The sequence below is a fragment of the Euleptes europaea genome, chromosome 17 (assembly GCF_029931775.1).
Source record: "Euleptes europaea isolate rEulEur1 chromosome 17, rEulEur1.hap1, whole genome shotgun sequence".
NCBI classification, from domain to species: domain Eukaryota; kingdom Metazoa; phylum Chordata; class Lepidosauria; order Squamata; family Sphaerodactylidae; genus Euleptes; species Euleptes europaea.
Window position 1 is genome coordinate 25,630,495 of NC_079328.1, and position 27,357 is coordinate 25,657,851.

At 43.5% G+C, this 27,357-nt stretch overlaps 1 protein-coding gene across 1 annotated transcript; it reads right to left on the minus strand.

Moving 5' to 3' along the window:
* On the minus strand, positions 1-26,992 carry PLA2G15 (phospholipase A2 group XV). The gene is made up of 6 exons (XM_056862338.1): positions 26,811-26,992; positions 10,383-10,583; positions 8,387-8,505; positions 5,272-5,370; positions 2,932-3,156; positions 1-512 (listed from the first exon to the last, which is right to left on the minus strand). The coding sequence occupies exons 1-6, from the start codon at positions 26,990-26,992 to the stop codon at positions 1-3; spliced, it is 1,338 nt and encodes a 445-aa protein (XP_056718316.1).
* Between the last annotated feature and the right edge of the window lie 365 nt (positions 26,993-27,357).

A 27,357-nucleotide genomic window follows, 5' to 3' on the forward strand; every position in this document is an offset into this window, starting at 1 on the left:
TCATGAGCCAAAGAGAACGTTATCTACATAGGAAATGGTGTGGGCGTCATAAAGCATCTCGATGTGTTCGCTTCCCGACAGCCTGTGAAGGATCACCTCCTGCTTCTGCTTCCCCACCCACTTCTGACAATGCAAAGCACTTTCCACATTCACCGTTCCGTCACCGTCGCCATAGAATATCTTTGGCTCCTTGTCTGGGAAGGACTCATAGAAGAACGAGTCAGGGGTCTCCACCCCAGTGCCGTAAAGACAGTGTATGCGCACCCCCGGGGGAGGCATCTCGTAGACGAGGGACTCGGTCTCTTTCCTCATGAACCAGCCGTCATCAAAGCCAATGTCTCCGTAGAACTTTTGGAAATCCTGAATGGTGTAGTTGGCAGTCGGCGTGCTGACGAAGATCTTGTTGGGAGGCCACGTGTAATTGTAAGGCAGCAGCCAGTTGGTCGAAACCGCAGATCTCTGTTGGTCCCTGATCTTAAGGGAGCTGATGACAGGGATCCTGTTGTTGTCTCCTGTGGCATGAAAAGCAAGTCTTGTAAGTGATTATGGGTCATAATGAGCAGGGCCGTATATACTTTAAAACATCACACAAACCAAGCTACAAGTATTATTTGAAACTGGGCATGCATTATGCTTAGGATGTCACAAAATGGAGGATAGTAGATCCAACCTTTGATATGAAAGAAGAAGAGTTGGTTTTTACATGTTGACTTTCTCTACAACTTAAGAATCAAACCAGCAAACCATCTCCTTCCCCTCCACAACAGAAACCCTGTGAGGTAGGTGGGGCCAAGAGAGCTCTAAGAGAGCTGTGACTAGCCCAAGGTCACCCAGCTGGCTTCATGTGTAGGAGTGGGGAAACCAACCCAGTTCACCAGATTAGCGTCCACTGCTCATGTGGAGAAGTGGGGAATCAAACCCGGTTCTCCAGATCAGAGTCCACCGGTCCAAACCAAAGTTCTTAACCATTACACCACACTGGTGGTCTACACAATGACAGATAACTTAACTAGTTGTCCATCCCTGGATATGTGCCCTTCCTTCAAGAAACTCTGGGCAACATACCTGGTTTCGACTTGCCCCTTCCTCACAACAACTGAACATAGTGTATTATTGTGAGCGAGTGCCCCAAAGTCACCCAGCACGGAAATTTAAACCCAGGTCTCCCCTGCCTCCATCCAACACACTATCCATGACACCGAGTAATAATAATGCCACCCTTCTATCTAGTGTTTGGAAGGTCCAGTAACCTAAGCTACACCATTTTCTCTGGGAGAATACTGGTTGATTCAACAGATTTGCTCTAAAGATCTCAAACAGACTACTTCTGATGCCCCCACATACCCCCCCCCCCCCGTCTGAGCACTTTGACACTTCCAGCTGTGAAAATGCATTAACTGGAGCACTTAAGACTATCAGTGGCTCCCCACTGTCCCATAATCAAAGAATTCACTCCTCCTGCGGGTACAAACACCTATTATCCAGAGGTGTTCCAATCTTTATCTGGCTTTCAGCAGTCGACGCTAGCATAGACATATTTCACAATGACTTGTGTCAGTGGACGTTTTTTACTCTGTTTTATTTGGTATCATCATCAGCGCTAGCTGCTGCCAACATAATTTTTAAGTCTACATGTAGTATCAAAAGTATGGCAGTTTTTGCTGTGAAGCATTAACCTTCCACATACTTCTCCTGGGTCCAATTCACAGGACGCAGCCTCTACATTTCTGCCCAGAAATTGCCATCGGGATCTTCAGAAAACTATATTTGGAGGCAGGCTGAAACGCCATTGCTGAAAGCAACCAGAGGTCAAACTGAAGTCGCCTGGGACTTTGTCCAGGGCTCTGCAACTTCACCTAGCTTGAAAATGGAGGCAAACCACAGATTTTCATCCAAAATTTCTCCCCGCCCCTGGTGAAATATAATGCCACGGAATTTCACATGGAAGTTCTTGGGGTGAAAGCTATCAGTCCCCTATCGACTTATTAATTTGTCAAACTTAAATCTATCCTTTGTTGCTTCTGTTGGACAGAGGCTTTCTCCCATCTTCCCTAGTGAAGGCGGATGCAGAGAACTCATTGTTTCCCCACAGCCTTTCCAGCCTCCTTCAGGACGCCGTTCCCGTTTTGTCATCTAAATGTCTTGTCACCTCCCTGCCTGGTTTCCCTGCTCCTGATGTAAAAGAAATGTGTGTTGACTGTTGTTTATGCCTTCAGCAATTTGCTCCTCGAATCTCTTCTTCCCTGGCCTTGTCACCTTATATTTGTTTCCCCAGAGTCTGTGTTCTATTCCTTCATTCAATAAAGCTAGACATAAACTTTTTTTAAAAGGAAGCCTCAACAACTTTGGAGGATGAAAAACTACTAAAGTAGATTTCGTACTGTTTGTCCACCTCCAATAGGGGAAATCCGTGTCTGATGACCACTTCACAGTGGACAGAAGGAATCTGTACAAGCCTGCCCAGTATAATTTTTCCCCGATGCATTTTTAGCCTGCCCTTCCTTTAAGGCTTTAAGAGGGGAGTGGACATGTTCAAGGAGGAGAGGGGTATTCAGGGCTACTAATAAAAATGGATACTAGTCTTGATGCATACCTATTCTCTCCAGGATCAGATGAGCATGCCTGTTATATTAGGTGCTTTGGAACACAGGCAGGAAAATGCTGCTGCAGCTGTCTTGTTTGTGGGCTTCCTAGAGGCACCTGGTTGGCCACTGTGTGAACAGACTGCTGGACTTGATGGACCTTGCTTGGTCTGATCCAGCATGGCCTTTCTTATGTTTTATGGAATGCTCTATATATTAAGGAAAATGGGTACAAAGCCACCCAGTCCTCAAAGCTACACCAGATGGGAATCAATTAAGATTTTACAGTATTCAAAGTCGCACCACTGTCCCCAATACTTTTAGCCTCAGCGTACCCCCCCATACCTACCTGATGCCAATACACGGAGGGTTTTAGCCACACCTCCCCATGGAGCACCCAGAGACACAAAGTCCCTTATGTACTTGTCTTTCCAATCCTGAGGCTGATGGCTGAGGAAGTAGAGGGTGTACAGATTCCCCATGCTATGGGCGATTAAGACCACTGGTTCTTGAAACTCTTCATACATCATCTCTATCAGCTTCTGGAGAGCCACAAAGTAGTCTCTGTTTTCATCTAGAAGAATCAAGATAGATAATTTATGAAATTACTAGAATAATAATTTCATTATCAGTCCCTTCCCACCCCCACTGAGAAATTACTGCAGGTGTAAAAAATCACTAACTGCCTTGATGCTCTCTGGCAAAGTGCTTTTATATATTATAGACAAGTGTGAACCAAGGGGGTGGTTTTATAATATGAGTGTGGATCAAGGAAGCACATTTCCTAGATTAAATGTTAAGGAGCAATTTGCGTTTCAGAAGAAAGAAGATTTGGTTTTTATAACCTGCTTTTCTCTACCCTGAAAAGTCTAAAAAAAAAAATTACATTCCCTTCCCCTCCCCATAACAGGCACCTTGTGTGATAGGTGGGGCTGAGAGAGTTCTGAAAGAACTGTGACTAGCCCAAGGTCACCCAAGCAGGCTTCCTGTGGAGGAGCAGGGAATCAGACCCGGTTCTCCAAACTACAGCCCGCTGCTCTTAACCACTACACCACGTTGGCTCTCACCACCTCATACGGCATTCAAGCTCCAATGTATGCAGAAACCCATCCATACACAAGTCACATCTTTGCTTTTACACAGGAAGTTCAAGTCGCTGGTATTTCTGCACCACGAGAGCCAGCCTGGTGTAGGGGTTAAGGGCTGTGGTTTGGGGCGGTGGACTCTGATCTGGAGAACCAGGTTTGATTCCCCACTCCTCCACATGAGCGGCGGAGGTTAATATGGTGAACTGGATTTGTTTTCCCACTCCTACACACGAAGCCGGCTGGGTGACCTTGGGCTAGTCACACTCTCTCAGTCCCAACTACCTCACAGGGTGTCTGTCGTGGGGAGGGAAAGGGAAGGTGATTGTAAGCCGGTTTGATTCTTGCTTAAGTGGTAGCGAAAGCCGGCATATAAAAACCAACTCTTATTCTTCTTTTTCCTGTGTCAAGCCTTGCTTGTTAGCTTGTGAGCAACACGTAGCCCAAGACACACTGATTCGATATAGGAGAGGCGGAATTTCCACTTTATTCTGTATTATTGCTCCGGCTTTTTTTTTTTTTTTTTGCTAGTGCAATAAAGACTTGATGATGATATAGGAGAGTACCCTGAAAGCTGCCACTCATTTTACAAAGAAGTTTAGCAATCTCAACTGCAACAACTGCTTACCAGCTATCATGACTCCTATCATGAATAACTGGTGAGGTCATCGTTTGGCTTGTTGCGACAACTTGGCTCTGGTGCACAAAGGTCACCACGATCTGTTTAACAACTTTACGAACTATCAGGTGATCCTCAGCTGCATCACGAGCTCAACAGAGTCAGGAGAACTTACATCGACTTCCAAGAATTCTGTGCTCAGTGCACAGAATCGTTTTTGAGCAAAAAAAACAAAACCTCACTGGTTTGGGAAATTCTCTCCCTCTTTTCTCAGAATTGAGCAAAGGAGAAAACACTCTGTTTTGAGAACTGGAAGCATGAGAATGCTTCATCTGGATACAAGAAGTTATTCATGTATCATGAATATGCTACCTGTTTTCCCCAGAAACTGTTTAACCCTGTCTGAGCTATAGTTTCAGACAAGCATTTCAAATGAGATGCTAGATTCGTCTGGCTACCACCCCTAATGAACACATGAAGCTGCCCTATACTGAATCAGACCCTTGGTCCATCAAAGTCAGTATTGTCTGCTCAGACCAGCAGCGGCTCTCCAGGGTCTCAGATAGAGGTCTTCCCCATCACCTACTTGCCTAGTCCCTTTAACTGGAGATGCCCGGGATTAAACCTGGGACCTTCTGCATGCCAAGCAGATGCTCTGCCACTGAGCAACAGCCCTTTCCCTAAAATACTGAACACATGAAGCTGCCTTATACTGCACTGAAGTCAGTATTGTCTACTCAGACCGGCAGCGGCTCTCCAGGGTCTCAGATAGAGGTCTTCCCCATCACCTACTTGCCTAGTCCCTTTAACTGGAGATGCCGGGGATTGAACCTGGGACCTTCTGCATGCCAAGCAGATGCTCTGCCACTGAGCAACAGCCCCACCCCTAAAGCACGCGCCCAACGTGGGGCTTGAACCCACGACCCCTGAGATGGTCTCATGCTCTACCGACTGAGCTAACCCCAACCAACGAGGTTTTATTTACTTGGTGCCTTCCGCCAGTCATAGGGAGCGCCTCTAATGTCGTCATCCCGTCGATAGCCCAAGTTTACCAGATGCTGCACTATCGTGTAGAAGTAGGTGCCTGTGGATAAAAGAAGAAACTCAGTAGAAAACAGCAAAGCACATCAGCATGGCGCTTTGTGCAGAACAATCCTAGAATTTCAGGACTTCTTTCATAACCTGGCACTGAAGCAGGAGAGCAAACTCACAAACTTAGCATGCTTCGAACAATGAGGACTGGGCAAAAAAAAATGTAGTCAGTATTGCATTAGTATGGGTGTGAAAGCTGGACATTGAAAAAAGCTGAAAGGAAGAAAGTAGACTCCTTTGAAATGTGGTGTTGGAGGAGTGTGTTACTGATACCATGGACTGCCAAAAAAACAAATCAGTGGGTTATAGATCAAATCAAGCCTGAACTGACCCTAGAAGCTAACATGACTAAACTGAGGCTATCGTATTTTTGGTCACATTATGAGAAGACAAGAGTCACTGGAAAAGACAGTCATGCTAGGAAAAGCTGAGGGCAGCAGGAAAAGAGGAAGACCCAACAAGAGATGGATTGACTCAATAAAGGAAACCACAGCCCCCAATTTGCAAGACCTGAGCAAGGCTGTCAAAGATAGGACATTTTGGAGGACACTGATTCATAGGGTCGCCATGAGTCGGAAGCAACTTGACGGCACTTAACACACACATTGCGTTAGTGATGAATTTGTTAGCATTGAGCAAGCATCAGCGCAGGCCACAGATACTGCAATGCCAATTAATTGCATTAACACTTCAAAGGTTACTAAGACATTTTCAGATATGCATCTGGAATATAACTAATGACTAATTAGGCAGCAGAAGTATTTAAATGTCGAACATATTACATGCCTGCCGAGAGCCATGAATATTACAATGGAGTGTTGCTGCCAGTTAGAGAAGACAGTTTTGAGCTAGATGGACACATGGCCTGACTCAATATGAAGCAAATTCACATCTTCACACACAACTGCTGCTGTTTTTACAACCTGCCATCAGTTCCTTGGATGACAGCCCACAAATTCCATGCCAAGACTGGATATCAAGCGCTGACTTATGGTTAATGTAACACACATTTTTTAGGTCTGTGCAAACCATGTACTTCGTAAAAGCAAAAAATCTGAAAGTCATAAGAACATAAGAAAGGCCCTGCTGGATAAGACCAAGGCCCATCATGTCCAGCAGTCTGTTCACACAGTGGCCAACCAGGTGCCTCTAGGAAGCCACAAACAAGACGACTGCAGCAGCACCATCCTGCCTGTGTTCCACCGCACCTAATACAATAGGCATGCTCCTCTGATACTAGAGAGAACAGGTATGCAGCATGACTAGCATCCATCTTAACTAATACCCATGGATACCCCTTTCCTCCATGAATATGTCCACTCCCCTCTTAAAGCCTTCCAAGTTGGCAGCCATCACCACACCCTGGGGCAGGGAGTTCCACAATTTAACTATGCGTTGTGTGAAAAAATACTTCCTTTTATCTGTTTTGAATCTGTCACCCTCCAGCTTCAGATGACCCTGCGTTCTAGTTTTATGGGAGAGGAAGAAAAACTTCTCCCTGTCCACTCTCTCCAAACCATGCATAATTTTATAGACCTCTATCATGTCTCCCCTTAGCCTCCTTCTTTCCAAGCTAAACAGCCCTAAGTCCAAAGCCTTTTCTCTTGTCATTCAGAATCTGAACTTTGTTCCTTGTTTTCAAGCCCTAGTTTAGCCCAGGTTAGCAAAGGGCAGTAATTAAGAGAACAGCTGAGAAGACCTCTTGCGTGTTCTCTTAATTGTTGCCCTTTGCTAACCTGATATACAGTGTTTCTTAATTTCACTTTGCCTATCCAGCTGTAAAGTTTTGGCTGTTTCCCAGTGACAACTTTGGAATGGCTCGGTTTCGAGACCTTTTACACACTACAACGAAAAGCTATCCTTCCTGCAACAAATCTGTAGTTCAATGAAAACATTTTCAATAAAATAAATCTGTGACACTGGAACAAAATCGGATTTCCTTGGAGAGAAAATTGACATTTTTGAAGAAAGCAAAGCAATTACCACTCCCATATTGACAGAGGTCAGGAGGGAGGGAAAAAACCAGCAAAACATCACACCACAAAAGCAGCTCAATAGGCAGCTCCGCCCCAGCAAGGCTAAGGGTGATTAAAGCCAAAGGTTTCAGACGTCGTATTGTGTGTGTGTTAAGTGCTGTCAAGTCGCTTCCGACTCATGGCGACCCTATGAATGAAAGTCCTTTAAAATGTCCTATCTTTGACAGCCTTGCTCAGATCTTGCAAACTGAAGGCTGTGGCTTCCTTTATTGAGTCAATCCATCTCTTGTTGGGTCTTCCTCTTTTCCTGCTGCCGTCAACTAGTGACTCTTGTCGTCTCATGACGTGACCAAAATACGATAGCCTCAGTTTAGTCATTTTAGCTTCTAGGGTCAGTTCAGGCTTGATTTTATCTATAACCCACTGATTTGTTTTTAAGATGTTGTATTAATTTACCCATTATGATGGGTGGGCAAGCAACTGGCTCGAGGCAAACACTGAACATCTAGCACCACTGTACTATATTCTGTGGGGTTTCTCAGTGCTTATGTATTACAGACCTGTTCCATGTAATCACCTATAGGGGTACATGGCCACATGGGAAATGGCTGATAGCTTACTCACTGGTCAGGGGCCCAGGTGAACAAGCCCAAGTCCCACATCCTTTCTCCTGTTAAGTCCAGGTGAGAGGTGGAGCCTGGCAGCTGCCACAGCACACCATCGCTGACTAGATGGAAAGACGGAAGGAGGGAGAACGCGCACAAGTTTTATGCTTGAGCCCTATGTGGTTATAAAGACTGGCCTTTAATGCTTCACGGCTGTTTTCACCTTCACAGTTCACCATAATCCAACCCACCCAGGGCTTTCAAAATAGCAACTTGTAAACTATTCTGCTGCGGGGGGTTTTGCGTTCAAGGATTTTTAGGGAAAGTGGTCCTTCTCGCTTATTTGCATTGTGCCCACATATCCAGGACATTTTTTTGTCGCTGGTCTGAAGCCCCTACCGTGGTCAGACGGAGCAGGAGTACCTACCAACGCTTCTTTTACTTGGGTCAAGGAATTCCAAGGGAAAAGTTTGCCCAAATCCAGGGACTTTGATATCCACCCCATTGGGTGGGCCAGTGGTCCCACTTGTTCGATTGTACAGCAGCCTGGAAAAAGACGGAGACAAAGGTGAACACCATTATGCCCCACTCTACCAGTGCATTTCAGTTAAAAAGTACACAAACGAATGGCAAACAGACTTGGAACAATAGCTTCCTTGCTCCTCTAAGTCAAACCACTGAGTAATGGACACCATCCGGTCCAAAGGGCAGATTTGCACTCTACAGAGAGAAGACAAGGGTTGTTGTTTTTGCTAGCACATTCAAAAGTGGTGCCTGCAACAAAACTAGCAAAGAGATGCTAACAGACCGCTTCAAGGAAAAGATTTCAACCAAGCTCTTTGAGGAGAAGTCACTCAACAGGTCCGAGAAGTATTGTCACTTAGCCAGCGTGGTGCAGTGGTTAAGAGCGGTGGTTTGGAGCTGTGGACTCTGATCTGGAGAACCGGGTTTGATTCCCCCACTCCTCCACATGAGCGGGGGAGGCTAATCTGATGAACTGGGTTAGTTTCCCCACTCCTACACACGAAGCCAGCTGGGTGACCTTGGGCCAGTCACAGCTCTCTCAGCTCCACCCACCTCACAGGGTGTCTGTTGTGGGGAGATGGAGGGAAGGCGATTGTAAGCCCGTTTGAGTCTCCTTTAAGTGGTAGAGAAAGTCAGCATATAAAAACCAACTTCTTTTTCATAAAGTACTATTTGAGAAAGTCAAATCGAACAGCTGCGGAAGTGTCTTGGGAAGTTAATTGGTTACAGTTCCTTTACAGCTGCTGGGCGGCTCTTTCTCCCTCCACTCCATGTAGCGCAGTTAATTTACAAGCACAGTAGACGTTTGCCCTGAAATACTTGCCCACTTCAGTTGACACTCACTGATCGAGTGCCAAGCATTTTGTTTTCTGGTCATAAGCGACTGAAGTAATAAATGGCTCTGCTTTTTTCTGGCAGGTAAGTGAACTGAGTTAACCGATCAGCCATCAACATGTGTTCTGTTGACCTACATCAGCTTTTCAACAAGAAGAGGGCAACAGGCACTTGTCTCCCATCCAACAGATCAATTGCTCTCAGGGAGACTTTTGTCTCTACATGGCAAGTCAATTTATCATTAACTCATAAGCTAGCATTCTGACACACAAATAAGACACCAATTAAGTGCTAAAATGCACAAAGCGGGTTGAGCAACACACAGAAATCAGAGCTGCTTGCCAAGGCTCTTTATGTACTTCGGCAGCCATTTAAACCCTGGAGTGGAGCTCTTTTCATTAAGCAGGTCATGTGTCACGGCTGGCCTGCCGTCAATTTGGAACTCAAGCCACGGGGATCAATTCAGACAGGACGCCAACTCACAAGCCCGCGCTCACTGTCAAAAGCCACAGTCTGAGTGTCCCAAACCATCATGGTTAATGTGATGTCGCAGGGCATCTGAACTGAGACATGGAAGTTTGCTGGCTGACTTTGGGCATGATCACACACACTCAGCCTCACCTACCCCACAGGGTTGTTATGAGGATAAAATGGAGGAGAGGAGATTGTTGTAAGCCACTTTGATGCCTCAATGGGAAGAAAAATGGGACATTGTATAAGAAGAGTTGGTTTTTATATGCTGACTTTCTCCCCCACTTCAGGAAGAATCAAACCGGCTTACAATCACCTTCCCTTCCATTCCCCACGACAGACACCCTGTGAGGTAGATGGGTCTGAGTGTGACTAGCCCAAGGTCACCCAGCTGGCTTCATGTGTAGGAGTGGGGAAACAAATCCAGTTCACCAGATTAGCCTCCTCCGCTCATGTAGAGGAGGGGGGAATCAAATGAATAAAATGAATACTAGGTCTGTATGACAATGTTGTTATCCACAAATAATGAATCGAAATGGTTAACTCGCTCTTGCATACAGGGTTGGATCTTGCTAGCGCTGCCGCATCCCCACCTGATGTTATCAATCCAGCAGTCAATGATCACAGGAAGAAGCAGCTCTAAGTTCAGCCACAACGTGAAGTAACTGTCTGTCTTCTTGGAGCAGAGGTAATGCACCACAGAGGGTTTGTTCAATTTTGCTTCTAGCTGGTTACCCAAATCCCCCGGCACTGAAAGGAGAACAAGGGGAAGAAAGTTGAACCAATTGCTGAGGCTTTGTACAGATATTTGCATACATCTTTAGATCACTGGGAATACAAACAGTTTACATGAAAGATGCCACATTTTGTAAAACCACCAAAAACCCACGGAGAGACAGCACATGAACTATTGCAAAGTGGACTGGTATTTACTTAACTTTCAAACGAGTCAGCTGATTTTCAGAGATCTAGTTGAAAGAACCCTTTCATGCTTCTAAACCTTGAAATTTTAAGTAATGTGACTCCTTTGAAGTACAGATTGTGTTGGGAGGAGGGGCTGTTATCTCAAGACATGCAAGTTTAAGCTGATTGAAAGTCTTACTCATATGCTAAGCTTTGTTTTAATCACACAAAAATGCTCTTTTTCAAAAGTTTCCATTACCGGTAGATTTGAAATGGATAATCTTTTGTCGAAGGCTTTCACGGTCAGAGTTCATTGGTTCTTGTAGGTTATCCGGGCTGTGTAACCGTGGTCTTGGAATTTTCTTTCCTGACGTTTCGCCAGCAACTGTGGCAGGCATCTTCAGAGTAGTAACACTGAAGGACAGTGTCTCTCAGTGTCAAGGGTGTAGGAAGAGTAATATATAGTCAGAAAGGGGTTGGGTTTGAGCTGAGTATTGTCCTGCAAAAGTATTGTCCTGTAAGTATCAAGATAATGTGCTAATGAGGGTATGGTATGTTAATATGGAACCATTGTATCCTGAAGTGATCTGTTAATGTGTGTAATCCAAAACTAATCTGTATGGCTATTGTTGAATGTTGTCTTTGTCTGGAGGTTTTTCAGGACAGGAAGCCAAGCCTTATTCATTCTTAAACTCTCCTCTTTTCTGTTAAAGTTGTGCTGATGTTTATGAATTTCAATGGCTTCTCTGTGCAATCTGACAAAATAGTTGGTAGAATTGTCCAGTCTTTCAGTGTCTTGGAATAAGACCCTGTGTCCTGTTTGTGTCAGTCCATGTTCAGCCACTGCTGATTTCTCAGGTTGGCCAAGTCTGCAGTATCTTTCATGTTCTTTTATCCTTGTTTGTATGCTGCGTTTTGTGGTCCCAATGTAAACTTCTCCACAGCTGCAAGGTATACGATATACTCCTGCAGAGGTGAGGGGGTCTCTTTTGTCTTTTGCTGATCGTAGCATTTGTTGTATTTTCTTGGTGGGTTTAAACACTGTTTGTAGGTTATGTTTTTTCAAAAGTTTCTCCGTCCTATCAGTGACTCCTTTAATAAATGGCAAGAATACCTTTCCTATGGGAGACTGTTTTTCTTGAGTTTTCTGATTTTTGTTTGGTTCAATGGCCCTTCTGATTTCATTCTTGGAGTAGCCGTTTGCTAGCAGTGCGTGATTTAGATGGTTAGTTTCTTCCTTGAGAAACTGTGGTTCACAGATCCGTCTTGCACGGTCCATTAATGTTTTGATTATTCCTCTTTTCTGTCGGGGGTGGTGGTTGGAGTTTTTGTGTAAGTAGCGATCTGTGTGAGTTGGTTTCCGGTAGACCTTGTGACCTAACTGAAGGTTTGATTTACGGATGACAAGGGTTTCAGGAAATGGGAGTTTACCCTCAATTTCCTTTTCCATGGTAAACTGAATGTTTGGATGGATATTATTAAGATGGTTTAGAAAGTCCATTAATTTTTCTTCACCATGGCTCCAAATGGTAAATGTATCATCTACGAACCTGAACCAGACTGTAGGTTTGTAAGGTGCTGATTCTAATGCTGTCTTTTCAAAATATTCCATGTAAAAGTTTGCTATTACTGGACTGAGTGGACTTCCCATAGCTACTCCATCAATCTGTTCATAAAATTCTTGATCCCATAGGAAATAACTTGTTGTCAAGCAATGGTGAAATAAGGCTGTTATATCTTCTGGAAAAATCTGGTTAATCAATGAGATTGTGTCTTTAACTGGAACCTTGTCTTTAACTGGAACCTTCTTGCACAGAGAAGCCATTGAAATTCATAAACATCAGCACAACTTTAACAGAAAAGAGGAGAGTTTAAGAATGAATAAGGCTTGGCTTCCTGCCCTGAAAAACCTCCAGACAAAGACAACATTCAACAATAGCCATACAGATTAGTTTTGGATTACACACATTAACAGATCACTTCAGGATACAATGGTTCCATATTAACATACCATACCCTCATTAGCACATTATCTTGATACTTACAGGACAATACTTTTGCAGGACAATACTCAGCTCAAACCCAACCCCTTTCTGACTATATATTACTCTTCCTACACCCTTGACACTGAGAGACACTGTCCTTCAGTGTTACTACTCTGAAGATGCCTGCCACAGTTGCTGGCGAAACGTCAGGAAAGAAAATTCCAAGACCACGGTTACACAGCCCGGATAACCTACAAGAACCAACGGATAATCTTTTTTCTGCAACTTTTCAAGATACATTTTGACTACATTACACATAGTTCATTTAGATTATTTATCAGCACGGTATTTGCTTTGTTGCAAATTAATTATTGTCCTCAAGGGTGTTTCATGCTAATGCCTGAGACATTCATCTAAAAACAAGTTGTTATGCCATATCCAAGGGCTAACAAAGGAAAGAATGTAATTGAGCTCTGCACTGCTGAATATACTTACTTGGAAGTAATAGTTAAATGGAACATAAGTATGTTGTATGCCTGCAAACTAATAACTTGATACTATGAATGATTGCTTGGAAGTAAGGTCACTGAGTTCAATGGGGCATAGTCTTGAGCAGAGTGGGTTTGACTTAAATTAAATAGATTTAAATCACTAGTCAGTAAGACTAGATTTAAATAATGGTTTTCTACGTAAACAGCACTTCTCATGACGTTGTTTCATTCTGGCCACCAGACCTTGCAATTCTTCATTGCTGTGTTTGCATTTTGCTCACTGCCTTACCCAGAGGTAGAGGAACTTCATTAAAATATTCCCAAACTTGGTCTCCTTTACAGCCTGCTGCCCTTATAGGTTCTCTTCTCCAGGGAGAGAATAATATGATAAACCTCAGGCTATACACAACAAAGATCACAAGACTTGTGGAGAATTCTGCTCAAAAGGTTTCACTATCATTTTTACTGCTTGCCCCACCCTCATTACACTTAGCTCCTTGTGCAGATCTATTCCACTCCAATATTCTATTTTGCACTGTGCAGAATTAGCATGCATAATAAAGGCTGAACATTAAGCCTATATCTATAAAAGTGAAATCCTGTGTGGCAAAATGACAGCGGCTCACAGGGCATGAGAAGATAATAACATACCATAGCCATTAAGTAACTGGTTTTGAGCCGAATTACTGTATTAATTGTTGTAAACTGCCACTTAATAAGAGAACACTGTTGTCACGGTTTGAATGCCACGCTCCTAGCATTCTCCTTCAGACCAGTATTACGATTTTTTGGATAATGCAGACGGCATCACAGCGCAGATAGTCAAGTTTTTGCTACTTCCACCGAGCTGCCCGAAAGGCTTTTTACGGTTTGTGTTGTGCGACAACTCTTTCCGAGCCAGCTTCACCCGCTGCGTCGCAGCCCCCAGCCTAACCTACCTACCAGGAGGGCTGTGAGGATAAAATGGAGAAGAGGAGAACAACGTGGGCCACATTGGGGGCCCCATCAGGGAGAAAGGTGCGGCAGAAATGTAGTAAATTAAAGAACATTTGCACATCTGCCACAGAAGACCAGTGGCTCAGAGACACGAGTTACTCCACTTGAATCATATTGGTGACGTGGCACATATCCAATACTATCGCCTGTGCCTGCTCACCACAGCAGAAAACAGATTAAAGAGAGCAAGCTATCCTCCAGGGAAGCTCGTTCAGCATTAATCTTATCTTGAGATGCCGGTAGCAATCTCTGGGTTCCCTGCAAAACACGGCATTAAGCCAGAGCAAGTTAAATGTGTGAAGAGCAGTCACTATTTGCCTTGGAACTGTACCAGTACCTTATCTCAACCATATTCATCTCTGAGGTCACATTTCGCCTAAATCAACAAGACGGTTTCATGTGACAAAGGAAATTTAAACTAGCACAGACTTTAATGAAAATTCAGTCTTTAAATTTAATCTGGGTTGTTTATCACTTAACTCTTCCCTACCTGCCATTTAAAGTTTACTTTCTGGGCATGTTGTTCATCTCTGTAGCAATGCTGCAGGTGTTAAGCCAAAGTTTAAAAGAGATGCCGCAATGAAGCAAGTCACTCTTTGCCAATTCTAGATTGCAGTCACTTGCCTGTTTAAAAACTCATTTTAGCGAGAAAACAAGTACATTTTTCATCTAAAGGAGAAACATTTTCATTAGTTCCACACAAAGATCCCAATATGTTTCACATACTGCTTTGTCTGGGGATCTGTGAAGCAACCTTCTCTAAAGATGTTCTTGCTGAGAGAAGATCTTTACAGAAGGCTGCTTTACGGATCCCCTGGTGAAGCAGCGTGTGAAATGCGTAGGGATCTTTGTGTGGAATGTAATTTTAAAATTCCCCACGGCATCATCATTTTCTGTCTGCTTTCGCCCTGTATCGGTGCAGCCCCCCACTTTTTCAGAAAACGGTTCTGGCCCATTGCCTTCCATGTTTGCCCTCCGGCAGATGAGTTTCTAAGCATGGACTGAATACAGTAAGATTTGTTCCTTCTTGCCCTATATACTACTGTTTATGAACCTAGTGCACACACAGCTCAGCATCACGAAGAAAAACACCAAAAGAACATACAGTTCACGCTAGGCATTCTCTAACAGGAAGAACAAGACTCTGGACATGGAGTTGTGAATTTCCTGCATTGTGCAGGGGGTTGGACTAGATGACCTTTGAGATCCCTTCTACCTCTGTTTCTTAGACGACTAGGAGAGTGTTTATTAAATCTAAGAGAGTTGTTTACAGCCTTAATGATTTGTATGTTTTCCTAGACAAAGCTGTAGGTCAGATCAGCACCACAGACTAACACACTAAAGCACAGCACTTGAATATCCGGTAAAACATTTTAAGAATGTGACACAAGGCCCAACTCAAATCAGATGTTTGAACTTGCATGCTAAATACGCAAGGGGCCCTTTTGTTACCCCCCCTGCCTCCATGAAATAGAAATGCTGAAAAGATCACAACTATATTTAGAATCCTCTTTCATGGCTAGCCAGTTTGTGGGGTACACTTGTCACAAGCTGCTAATTTTGTCCCCTGCCTCAGTGTCAAAAGGAAACCGAAATAGCTAGATTCTGATTCCCATAAACAAGAAACAAGTCTGAAGCAACTTAAAGGATAAAACACTAATTGCAGCATAAGCAGCTACGGACCAGAGCCATTTTATTAAATGCAAGGCCAGCCTCTGGCCAGCCAAACAAACCCTAGCCAACAGTAGCTGATTCCATAATATACTTTTTAGGGCTTACAGTACACAGGATTCATGGCTTCACTACTGCTGCTACTTCCCAAATAATAATTTACACCATAATGGTAAGCATTCAAAACTTAATGCCGGAACCAGCTCTAACACTAAAATAGGGGATGTTTAACAAAGTTTGAAATGCTAGGGATTGCCAGGATAAATTACATTTCGAATGCTAATGAAGGCACATGAAAGGGAATTTAGATACATCTAGATTTCTGCAGAATTCAAGCAACACTGGCGTTATAAGAATGGATTTACCACTAGTACAAGCAACGTTTAGCATGGGATCCAAATTTCAGCGGAATTAGGACTTATTTTCTGATAAGACACTTAGTTGAGTTGCTATACTTTTAAACCAAACGGCCTTCGGTGGCACTTTCCTGAACCAAACATGCTGAATGTGTTCTCTTTATACGGCATTTTGGGTGAATTTGAGAGTGAGTGGTGATGCACAACTACCATACCCAGGCACTGGTTCCACATCAACATAAAAGGGTAAAACATATGAACTGTCCTCCTCTCATTTAGAGAATCCATTAAACATTTTCACTACCCACACACCAGAATACCACACTCAAAGAATACTTCATTCCGTGTTGCAGAATAACCACCTTCATACGGCAAGACATGCAAAATCCATTTACCATCCATGCCTCAAACCTCCACAATATAAATCACTCTTCTTGGTTAGTCCGTTGAAAAGGAGGCTTCTCAGCCCATACTAGGAAGTTTGTTTGTTTGTTGTTGTTTCTGCCGTATATTAAGAACCATCCGTATAGTAACATACAAGCACACTATAATGGCTGAATATTAAAGTTTCCATCGGCAGAGATTTTATAATCTGTACACTTCAAATTGCTGAGAACTAAACATTAACTTCATCTAGCAGTAACTGAATGAACATATCTTTTCAAAACATCAGAATGAACTGGACAACAGGGTGGATTTGATTTAAATCAATAGCCAGTAAGACTAGACTTAAATCATGGTTTTCTGAATAAAGACTCATTCTTGCTAGTATAATCTTAAAATTTACAAGCAGATGAAGGTTTCATTTTTAGAATAACAACTTTTCAGACAAGTTTATGGTTAAATAAAAAAAATTACTGATTTGGTTACACTATTAGACAGATCGTTCACCCTGCAATAATTTCATAATTATCTCCAGTTTCATTTGGGCCACCAGGCCTTGCATTTCTTTGCCGCAGTGTTTGCAAATTTGCACACATGCCTACCTTACCCATAGGTAGAATAACTTCATTAAAATGTTCCCAAACTGGTCTCTTTTATGGCCTGCTGTCATTGTAGATTTTCTCCTCCAGGGAGAGAATAATATAAACCTCAAGCTATACACACACAAAAACCACAAGACTTGTGGAGAATTCTGCACAAAGGTTTCACTAGCAGTTTTACTGCTTGCTCCTCCCTCCTCACACTTAGCTCCTTCTGCAGATCTATTCCACTCCAATCAATTTTTTATTCATTGAACTTCTTCAAACTTAGCACTTAAGAGATAAAGGGTTCCTTCTGGGTGCATAGATTTGCAAAGGAACAATGGAATTAAGGTCTTTTTCTCAATTCTGTATGTTTATTTTATAACGTTTTTGCTGTGAAGAAGAGGAATGTTATCTCTGCAGATACAAATTCAGTTTTGAGAACTGCAAAACAAAGCATTTGTGATAATATCTTCTAGACAGAAAAACTGCCCAAAATAATCTTACAGAAACCTCCGGAAGAGTATGACATAGTTAATAGATTAATGGAATTCATTTACCCCAAAAATTAAACATTGAATAAATATACAGCTTCATGCTACATAATTAAAAACTAATTCTTATTTCATGATGAATAACCTTCGGACTATAATGCAACCTTAAACAGAAAACTATCTTTAGATAGCTTTTATCCTCAAAAAGAATTTTATTTTAAAAACCAATTAAAATTTTAAAAATCCATTTAAAATTTTTAAAATCTGATCAGTTTTTTAAATCATTGATTTTAATCCACCCTGCTGGACACTGAAGCAGCCGTAAGTTTTCCTCAATTCAATGCCTTGAATTATGCATAGAAAATAACTGTGAGCAACAGTAGTAGCTCACAGTAGCAGCATAATAGGCATCCAGAAACTCTTCCCTCTCAGGAAATAGGCTTCTGGACTAGAAGAAGGTCCTGGAAATTCACCAGGGGCAGCACAAAGAACACTGCATAATATGTGGGTCAATAAATGTTAACTAGTCAATCTACAACAGAACCTTATTCAAGACATGGTTTCAAAGCCCCTTAACAGTTATGCATTATCTAAACAAGATAATGGGGCACAAAGAGGCCTACCTTTCCATCTATGTTTGTTTCTTTGACCAAGATGACAATCTTGTCCTTTCACCTCCAGACAGACATTTAATACACACTTGCTTAATAGCATTCTTCTTCAGACTAGCAGAAATTAGTGACACAGGAGATTAACACCATGGTGACAAATGCTTTCTTTACAGATATTGTGACCCAAAGAACAGCATAAACCTGAACAGATTAAGGGGCTGGAGGGGAGAATCCGTATATGATGAGCTCTGCCCCCCTCAGTTTCAAGATGGCTTGGCATTGAGAAATGACATACAGGTAATTAAGAATCACAAGCGTTTTACGTTGGAAAAGTGGACTATGGTTTTAGCATTTGAAATATTGTTTCTACCCTTCATGTAGAGGTTAAAGTTTTCTTCATGAATGGGAATGCACTTTTCCTGTTTTGTCCTTCCATAAATAAACTCAGAAGCTGATCTTGAACAACTTTCTTCCTGTTGCTTAGGTTTTCCCCAGAAAAAAAAACCACACGTTTCAAGAGAAATCTGCTCTCCAAAGAACTCCTAAATTACATTTAGGGCTAGGAGGGTGGGGACATCATGTGGATATTGCAATGAAGATTACATGTTGTCAACAAATACTGCTGGTTCGGAAGAATCACTGCATTTAAAATGAACATACGGTACTACCAAAGTTGATTTTTTAAAATTACAAATGTTACCAGTTTATATAGATGAAAAGATTTTAAAAATGGCAGAGGACAATAAACAATTTTATATTGAGCAGAAAGAAGCCAAGAGAAAGATTTAAAATATTGTGTGTGTGTGTGTGTGTGTATAAAGTGCCGTCAAGTCGCAGTCGACTTATGGCTACCCCTTATGGGGTTTTCAAGGTAAGAGACTAACAGAGGTGGTTTGCCAGTGCCTTCCTCTGTATAGCAACCCTGGACTTCCTTGGTGGTCTCCCATCCAAATACTAACCAGGGCTGACCCTGCTTAGCTTCTGAGATCTGACAAGATCAGGCTAGCCCTGACCATATTACAAGATGGAAAAAAGGGAGGTATCTATGAAACATGGTATGGTAAAGTACATTAGAGGCATGTGGTACTGAACCCTTTTACAGCTTGTATGCCCCCTCCCAAAGCTGCCTGCTCCTATCCATTTTATTCTGTCAAGGATCCGAGACCAGAACTGAAAGAAAAAAAGCCAAAGAAACAGCTTGGGGGGGAAGGAGAAGTAATATAGCAGGAAAGGGTTCCCCAGCTGCCCCACACTGTAAATTCCCTCCCCCTCGTGCTTTGTGTGTGTGCGTGTAAAGTGCCATCAAGTCGCTGCCGACTTATGGCGACTAGTAGGGTTTTCAAGGCAAGAGATGCTCGCAGGTGGTTTGCCATTGCCTGCCTCCCAGTCACGCCCCTGGTATTCCTTGGAGGTCTCCTATCCAACTACTTGCCGGAATCGAGGCTGAGAGTGTGTGACTGGCCCAAGGTCACCCAGCAAGTTTCCATGGCAGAGTGGGGATTTGAACCTGGGTTTCCCAGATCCTCGTCTGACACCTTGTGCTTTATAGGAATCTCCAAATCCAATCATGGTACCAAAAGCCAACCCAAGCTTTTTACTGCAGCCACAAACAGTCAATAATCAGAATATAACCCAATGAACCAACTCTGATCTTAAAGCCCGATATTATGCATTGGATTAAAGCCCAGTTAGGAATGAACAAATGGGAGAAAAAATGAAAGGAAAATAGCATAGGCGTAAAATAGGTGTTTGTTTTTTAAAGACACTGAGATGTAGGTTGCCTTTAGTAAGTACATTCTTAGCGTTTTTGCACTAATATATTTTTGCACTAATATACTATCCTATCTATTTGGTTACCCAACAACAAGGTATGTATGATGAGTATGAGCTCCTCGCTGAAAACTGCAATGTTTTAATAAAATATTGTTTCAAGTTACATTAACTTTCGCCATTGCTAATGGCACCAGGTTAGATCATCACGGATTATGGTCCAATATGCTATAGACACTCTTCCCAAAAAGTTTTAGTTTTGCCAGCTTCTTCCCTCCACAGACTTTGGCACAGAAGTCTGGTATGCAAGATTCTTCTAAAGGCTCTGCATAGAAGGTATACAAGAGCTCTCAGAACTATGAAGCGCTCATCTGTCAAAACTTTTCTGCCCTTTCAACTGAAAACACCTTTTTAATAGTAGTAGTAATAGTAAATATTTTATTTGTAGATAGCCAAAGGCATTTACAAGGTATATTAAACTATAAAACAAGAAGATTATACAATACCTTTTAAATATATTATATATACAATGAGCAACCATGCCATCCTCTTCTTGCTGGACAAAAAGAAAAGCAAATCTGCTCTGGACATCTCTGTTCCAGACGCAGCTTAATGCAAAAAGGCAGCAGATCGCCCAATTTGGATCCTACCTGCCCATAGCTGACACATGATTTCACTTCAATAAGTTTTATAAGGATGTTAATGTAGAATGCAACTGATTTAAGAACTTCTGTGGAAGAAGCCAGTTTTGTTATGAAGGCAACGGCAGCATATGCTTTTCACGAAGTGAGCTGTAACAACAGTTTAGCTTTTGCAAACAACGTGAAGCTCCTTTACAAGCCTCAACTAGATCCAGCGATGTCATAAACAAGCCTTGCTGTGAGAGTCCAGCCTTAATTAAAACTTTACCTGTGCTAGTATTTAACTATGCCTAAAAAGAGTACAAGCTCTTGCAAAAAAAGAAAATAATATTCTAGAGGTGCACTTGGGACTTTCTGGAATTCACAGAAAGACCAGGGGGCGGGACTAAAAGCACAAAACAAGAACCACATTCATTTAGCACATATCCAGGGTTCTAGAGCAAAGCTTCTTAAACTGTGGGTCGCAAAACATTTGGCAACAGTACATGGTAAAATTATATGCATACCAAAGAATTGTTTTAAAATAAATTTGTTTATGATTTATTATTAGTAAATGTTTGATTGGTATACCTATTTTATATGCCTATATACCCAGGGTCACGTAAAAATTTCTCGGGAGAAAAAGGGGTTGCGAGTGGAAGAAGTTTAAGAAGTCCTACTCTAAAGCAATATGATATAAACACCACCAGTAACACCATCATGATTCTTCAATAAAGACTGACCGCCACACTGTTTTCTAAGGAACCCTGGCTTCCTTAGAGACTTTCCTTAGCCTACCCAACTATGATGATGCATGGTCATGTAAGGAGTGTAGGGAAAATTATACAGGAGTCCAGTAGTGCCTTGAAGGCTAACCATTTATTTCAGCAAGAGCTTTTGTGAGTCAGAACTCACTTCCTCAGACGAATGCAGATGTACATCCATCAGACTGGGTTCAATACACAGAAGAAAGGCTAGGAGAGATGGAAGAGAAGCTGATGTAAAACAAGACCCAATCAAGAGAAATCAGCTCACTTAAGAGTAGGCATGACACACTTCTGCCAACAACAGCAGAACGGTCATCAAATCTAATGCAGGAAGAAATGAGACAGTGGAACAAACAAACATATATAAGGGGTAGGATATGCGATGTAATTGTACCTATAGGTAGTTATATTCGAGCCCAGCAGCACCCAGCAGGGTATCTGACAAAGGGAGCTTGGACTCTCAAAAGCTTATATCCTGGAAATATTTTTTGTTTGTTTTATTTTCAGTATAAGGGGAGTACAAAATACAAAAGGGAAGGGGAATAAAAAGAGGATAAGGGTGTCAACAATGTATTTTGGGGGGAAAAACACCAGCCTACATAGAGAGCCCTGACCTGGATGGCCTAGGCTAGCCTGATCTCGTCAGATCTCAGAAGCTAAGCAGGGTCAGCCCTGGTTAGTATTTGGATGGGAGACCACCAAGGAACACCAGGGTTACTGTGCAGAGGAAGGCACTGGCAAAGCACCTCTGTTAGTCTCTTGCCATGAAAACCCCAAAAGGGGTCACCATAAGTCAGCTGCGACTTGACGGCACTTTACACACACACACACACACATAGAGAGAAATCATGCATGAACTTCATTTGCTAACCCCAATGGGGGCATCAAAACATTCCATTCAAAATTCTCTGCTCATTAAATCGTAAATTATTGGCTTACCTAATCAAATTACTTATATTACAGTTAGCGTTACTAATATCCTGGAAATCTTGCTGGCCTTTAAGGTGCTACTGGACTCAAATCTTGCTCTTTTACCGCAGACCAACACAGCTGCCCACCTGAAACTGTAGTGAGTTAGGAAACCAAGGTCTCTTAAGTCCTGGGGCAAGTGCCGGGTGCGTTCTAGACAGTCTTCCTTTGGGGCAACAGGTCAATTCCAGCAGGATTGGCCAGCGCGCCTCAGGAACTTAGTGTGAATCCTAAAATATGTTCCTGCATCTTCAGAAATATGCCAGCATTCCTTGAGGGGCAAGCAGTTGGAACAACAGAAGCACAATGGCAAACGCTGAAGTACATCCTAACCTGTTCATGTATTTTGCACAGGGTGAAGTTATGTAGCTTGTGGTTTCTCATCTGCACCATCCCACCAAACGTGGATGCGATCCACTGACTAGTTTGGGACAGGAAGAAGTTTCTGTAGCTGAGAAAAAGTCCTAGTAGTAGTAGGGAAACAGTGGGGGTTACCGCACTTTGTATTCCCAGTGATGTATTAAGAGTTTGAAAATGTTGTTAAAAAACATCGCTTTAAAAGGGTTTTTGGATACCACGGCTTATAAATGGTTGGAAGACATCTTCACAGCTAAAGGGGCCAAAGTGCGAACAGTATTTTTTATAACGTTTTCAAACTCTTAATACATCGCTGGGAATACAAGTGCGGTAACCCCCAGTTTCTGACCAATTACAGACATGTGTAACAAAAAAACCCCACAATGAGGTTAATGAATGGGCTACAGCCACAGCCCAGAGGCAGGTAATGATAAGGCAGGCAACCATCGACATCACCCTTCAGGTAATCAGCCTCCAGGTAAGGCACGATCATTGCCTGCATAGCATCAGCCCCAACTAATGGCAAGTTTGAGAATCATTGAAGCAGCCTCAAAGAATCGAGCAGATCATGGACAACTTCTTATTGTAAGTCAGTAAAGTGATTCCAGCTACTCAAGGACTTGATGAAGGCCTTTAATATCAAGTCCTCACTGCCAATGACAGGACTGGGGCATCTGTGAACCAGTTTAACTCAAGCACTAAACCAAACCTGCAAGCAGCAGCAGCAGTCTACCAGCCAAGACACACAGTTCCCAAGTCTTTCCATAACCATTACTGGGCATGATCCTTAACATGGTCCATCTAGGATCTATCAAGGTAAGAAAGCTCTGGACTCATCTGATCTACACAACTCAAAACCACCCACATCAACCAGGACCATTCTGCCCAAATATAATCAACTTATAGTGATTGCATTTGGTTTTCAAGGCAAGAGACATTCAGAGGTGGTTTGCCATTGCCTGTCTCAGTGTAGCAACAACGGACCTCCTTGCTGGTCTCCCATCCAAATACCAGCCAGGGCCAACCTTGCTTAGCTTCCTAAATGTAATGAGATCGGGCAAGCCTGGACCATCCAGGTGAGGGCTATCCTAACATACCTCACAGGATTGTTTTGAGGATAAAATGGAGGAGAGGAGAAAGATGTCAGCCACTTGGCATCCCCACTGGGGTAGAAAGGCAGGGTATAAATGAAAATAAATAAAACCATTCTACCGTTCATCCAAGGAGCTCAGAGCTCTCTTCCCCTCCATTCGCCCTAACAACTGCTTGAATCTAGCTTTCCCAACTCCTACTAGTCCAGCACATTAACCACTACACACTTGCACAACAATCCCATCAGCCCACTATTACTCAGGAGTAACCACGACTCAGCCAAACCACTAACACGAATCAGAACTCTCCAGTCTGCTCTCAAGCATGTACTTGGTGGTGGAGAAATCATGACTTTTTAAACACCCTGTAACAGTGCTTAAAAGTTGTGTCAGCAAATCTATATTTACTTTCCTCCACAATCTTTACAACTGTATTGTGTTTCATACACAAGCCAATTTGGGATCTTTTGTATCTAAAAGGGCAACAGAGCTACTCCATCCAAAAGAGCCACTCTTAACCCAAAGTCTCATCTTGCTATCACTTTGATATACATCCCAGCCAGACAGGCTATGCAGTCTAAACACTTACAAAATATGTAGAGCATCAAACTCACTAATTACAGTTTTGTAGTCATCCATGCCCTGACCTGGATGACCCAGGTTAGCCTGATCTCGTCAGATCTCAGAAGCTAAGCAGGGTCAGCCCTGGTTAGTATTTGGATGGGAGACCACCAAGGAATACCAGGGTTGCTGTGCAGAGGAAGGCACTGGCAAACCACCTCTGTTAGACTGCCATGAAAACCCCAAAAAGGGGTTGCCATAAGCCGGCTGCGACTTGACGGCACTTTACACACACACACACACACACAGTCATCCATACCACATTATATTTACTGCTAAATGCAAAGACAAACAACACGTTGCTATAACAGTCATTGCAGCCCCTTAATCATCCCACAAAACAAGTTTTCAAAGTTTATTATGGCCTACAAAGCACCACAACACATTGTTTCCACACATCATCCTTTTAATACTCCAAGAAGCCCTCCCCATATCATATAAATTTGGTTTCCCCTCAAGAACCAATTTCTGGAAAATAACAGCATTATACTGAAGGACTGTGGCACACACACAATACTGTGCCTTACAAGTACCCGTACAGAAAAGAAAAAGAAAACCTCCATCAATTTCTACACATTCTGGAGTGGTGAGTTCCTACAAGTGTTTTTGGTCCAAGAGACTATGGGTAAAGCTAGATCTAACACCAGAAAACTTGTGAATGGATGCCCCACAAGAGTAAACAGCAGCTGTGTGTGTGTGTGTTAAGTGCCATAAAGTTGCTTCCAACTCATGGCGCAGCTGAAACCCCAATTCAGACACTGCCACAGCACGGCTTGGGGGACTTCTGTATACTGAGAGAGGGAACAGCACTGATGGTGCTAGACCAAAGATCTAACTCATTAGAAGAACATGCACTAGACTCAGGAAAACATGCAATGCTTCATTATGAAAACCAGCATAACAGCTGGTTAGAGTGCCTGACTAGGATCTGGCAGCCCCAGGTTCAAATCCCCACTCTGTCATGATGGAAGCTTGCTGGGTGACCTTGAGCCAGTCACACACTCTCAGCCTAACCTACCTCACAATGTTGTGGTTCTGAGTTTAAAATGGAGGAGGGGAGAACAAGCCTAAGCCATTTTTAGTCCCCACTGGCAAGAAAAGCAGGGTAGACTATCTAAATAAACAAGGGTCTAAATCAACTTAAGGCAGGCCCATGGGACAGCTAACCTGGTGTAGCCATTAGTGTTAAGGCTAGGATCTGGGAGTCCCAGGTTCAAATCCCCACACTGCTGTGGAATCTTAATGGGTGACCTTGGGCCAGTCACCCACTGACAGCCTGGTCTTCCTCACAAGGTTGTTGTGAACATAAAGCACAGAAGGAGAGAACAATGCTGTCAGCTGCGTTTAAGTTCTCATTAGGGGGGAAAACAAAGTATAGAAAGACAAATAAATAAATGGGAAAATATGACAGGAACCATGTACAGTCATTAGTGTCAGACCAGGATCTGCAAGTCCCAGTTTAAAATCCCCACACTGCTGTGGAAGCTTAATGGGTGACCTTGGGCCAGTCACCCACTGCCAGCCTAGCCTTCCTCACAGGGACGTTGTGAACATAACATGTAGATGGAGAGAACAATGTTGTCAGCTGCTTTTACGTCCCCAATTGGGGGGGGGGCAAAGTATAAAGAAACAAATAAATGGGAAAATACGATAAGAGCTCAGGCAAGCATGCAATGCAACATTACACGCCCCTAACAGAACCCAACGCCACTTACTTCGGAGTAAACAACCCTTCTGCAATTCTTCTGCAAAACACACACATCCCCCACCATTTAGGAAACAGCCCATGAACACCGGGAACCTGGTATAGCCAGTAGTGTCAGAGCAGGACCTGGGAGTCCCAGGTTCAAATCCCCACGCTGCCGTGGAAGCTTAATGGATGACCTTGGGCCAGCCACCCACTGCCAGCCTAGCCTTCCTCACAGGGACGTCGTGAACATAAAATGCAGAAGGAGAGAACAATGTTGTCAGCTGCTTTTACATCCCCAATTGGGGGGGGCGCAAAGTATAAAGGAACAAATAAATGGGGAAATGGAAGGGAATAAGAAAAGAAGACGTTATACAAACAATGTATGTAGAAAAAGAAATATATATTTGAAACTTGTATAAAAAGAAACTAAAAAATGGGAAAATATGACAGAGCTCAGGCAAGCATGCAATGCAACATTACACACCCCTAACAGAACCCAACGCCGCTTACTTCGGAGTAAACAACCCTCCACCTTCTGCAAAACACACACACACACATCCCCCCTCCCCCGTTTGGGAAACCGCCAACGAACAACGGAAGCCACCTGACACACACACACACACACACCCCTCCACCCATTCCTCTGCGGGCGGCCCATCCGTACCCAGCAAGACTGGGGGGCCCGGGGACCTCCTCCCGCCGCCCGCCGCCGGGTGTCGCAGGCAGGCGCCGGGAGACGAGCCGAGCAGCAGGAAGAGGAGGCCGGCCGCGAGGACGCCGCCGACGCCGCCCCCCGCCGGGCTCGAGAGCAGCCGTTGCCGCCTCGGCCACATCGCCTTCGCGCATGCGCCCGCAGCCAACCGGCGACGCCGCCGAAGCCTCGCTAAGGCGACGAGCAGCCGGCCGCCGGCGTATATATATACGGGAGGGAGCCGGCCAATCAACGCCTCACCGGCTGCGTTCCGGCCAATGAGCGGGGAGAGGGGCGCTCAGCTGCTCGCGCCCCCCTCCTTTTCTCCCTGCCGGCTTCAGTGTAGGGAGAGGAGGGCGGAGACGTCGATTTCAAAACAAAACGACGCGGGGGAGGGGGAAACCCGCGGCCTCCCTTTCTCCCCTCTGCCCTCCCCCCCAAGGAAAACCAATCGCAGATCGACTAGATTAGAACGGGAGATTGGAAAGAGAGGCTGTTACCGCACTGGGGGGGGGGGGGT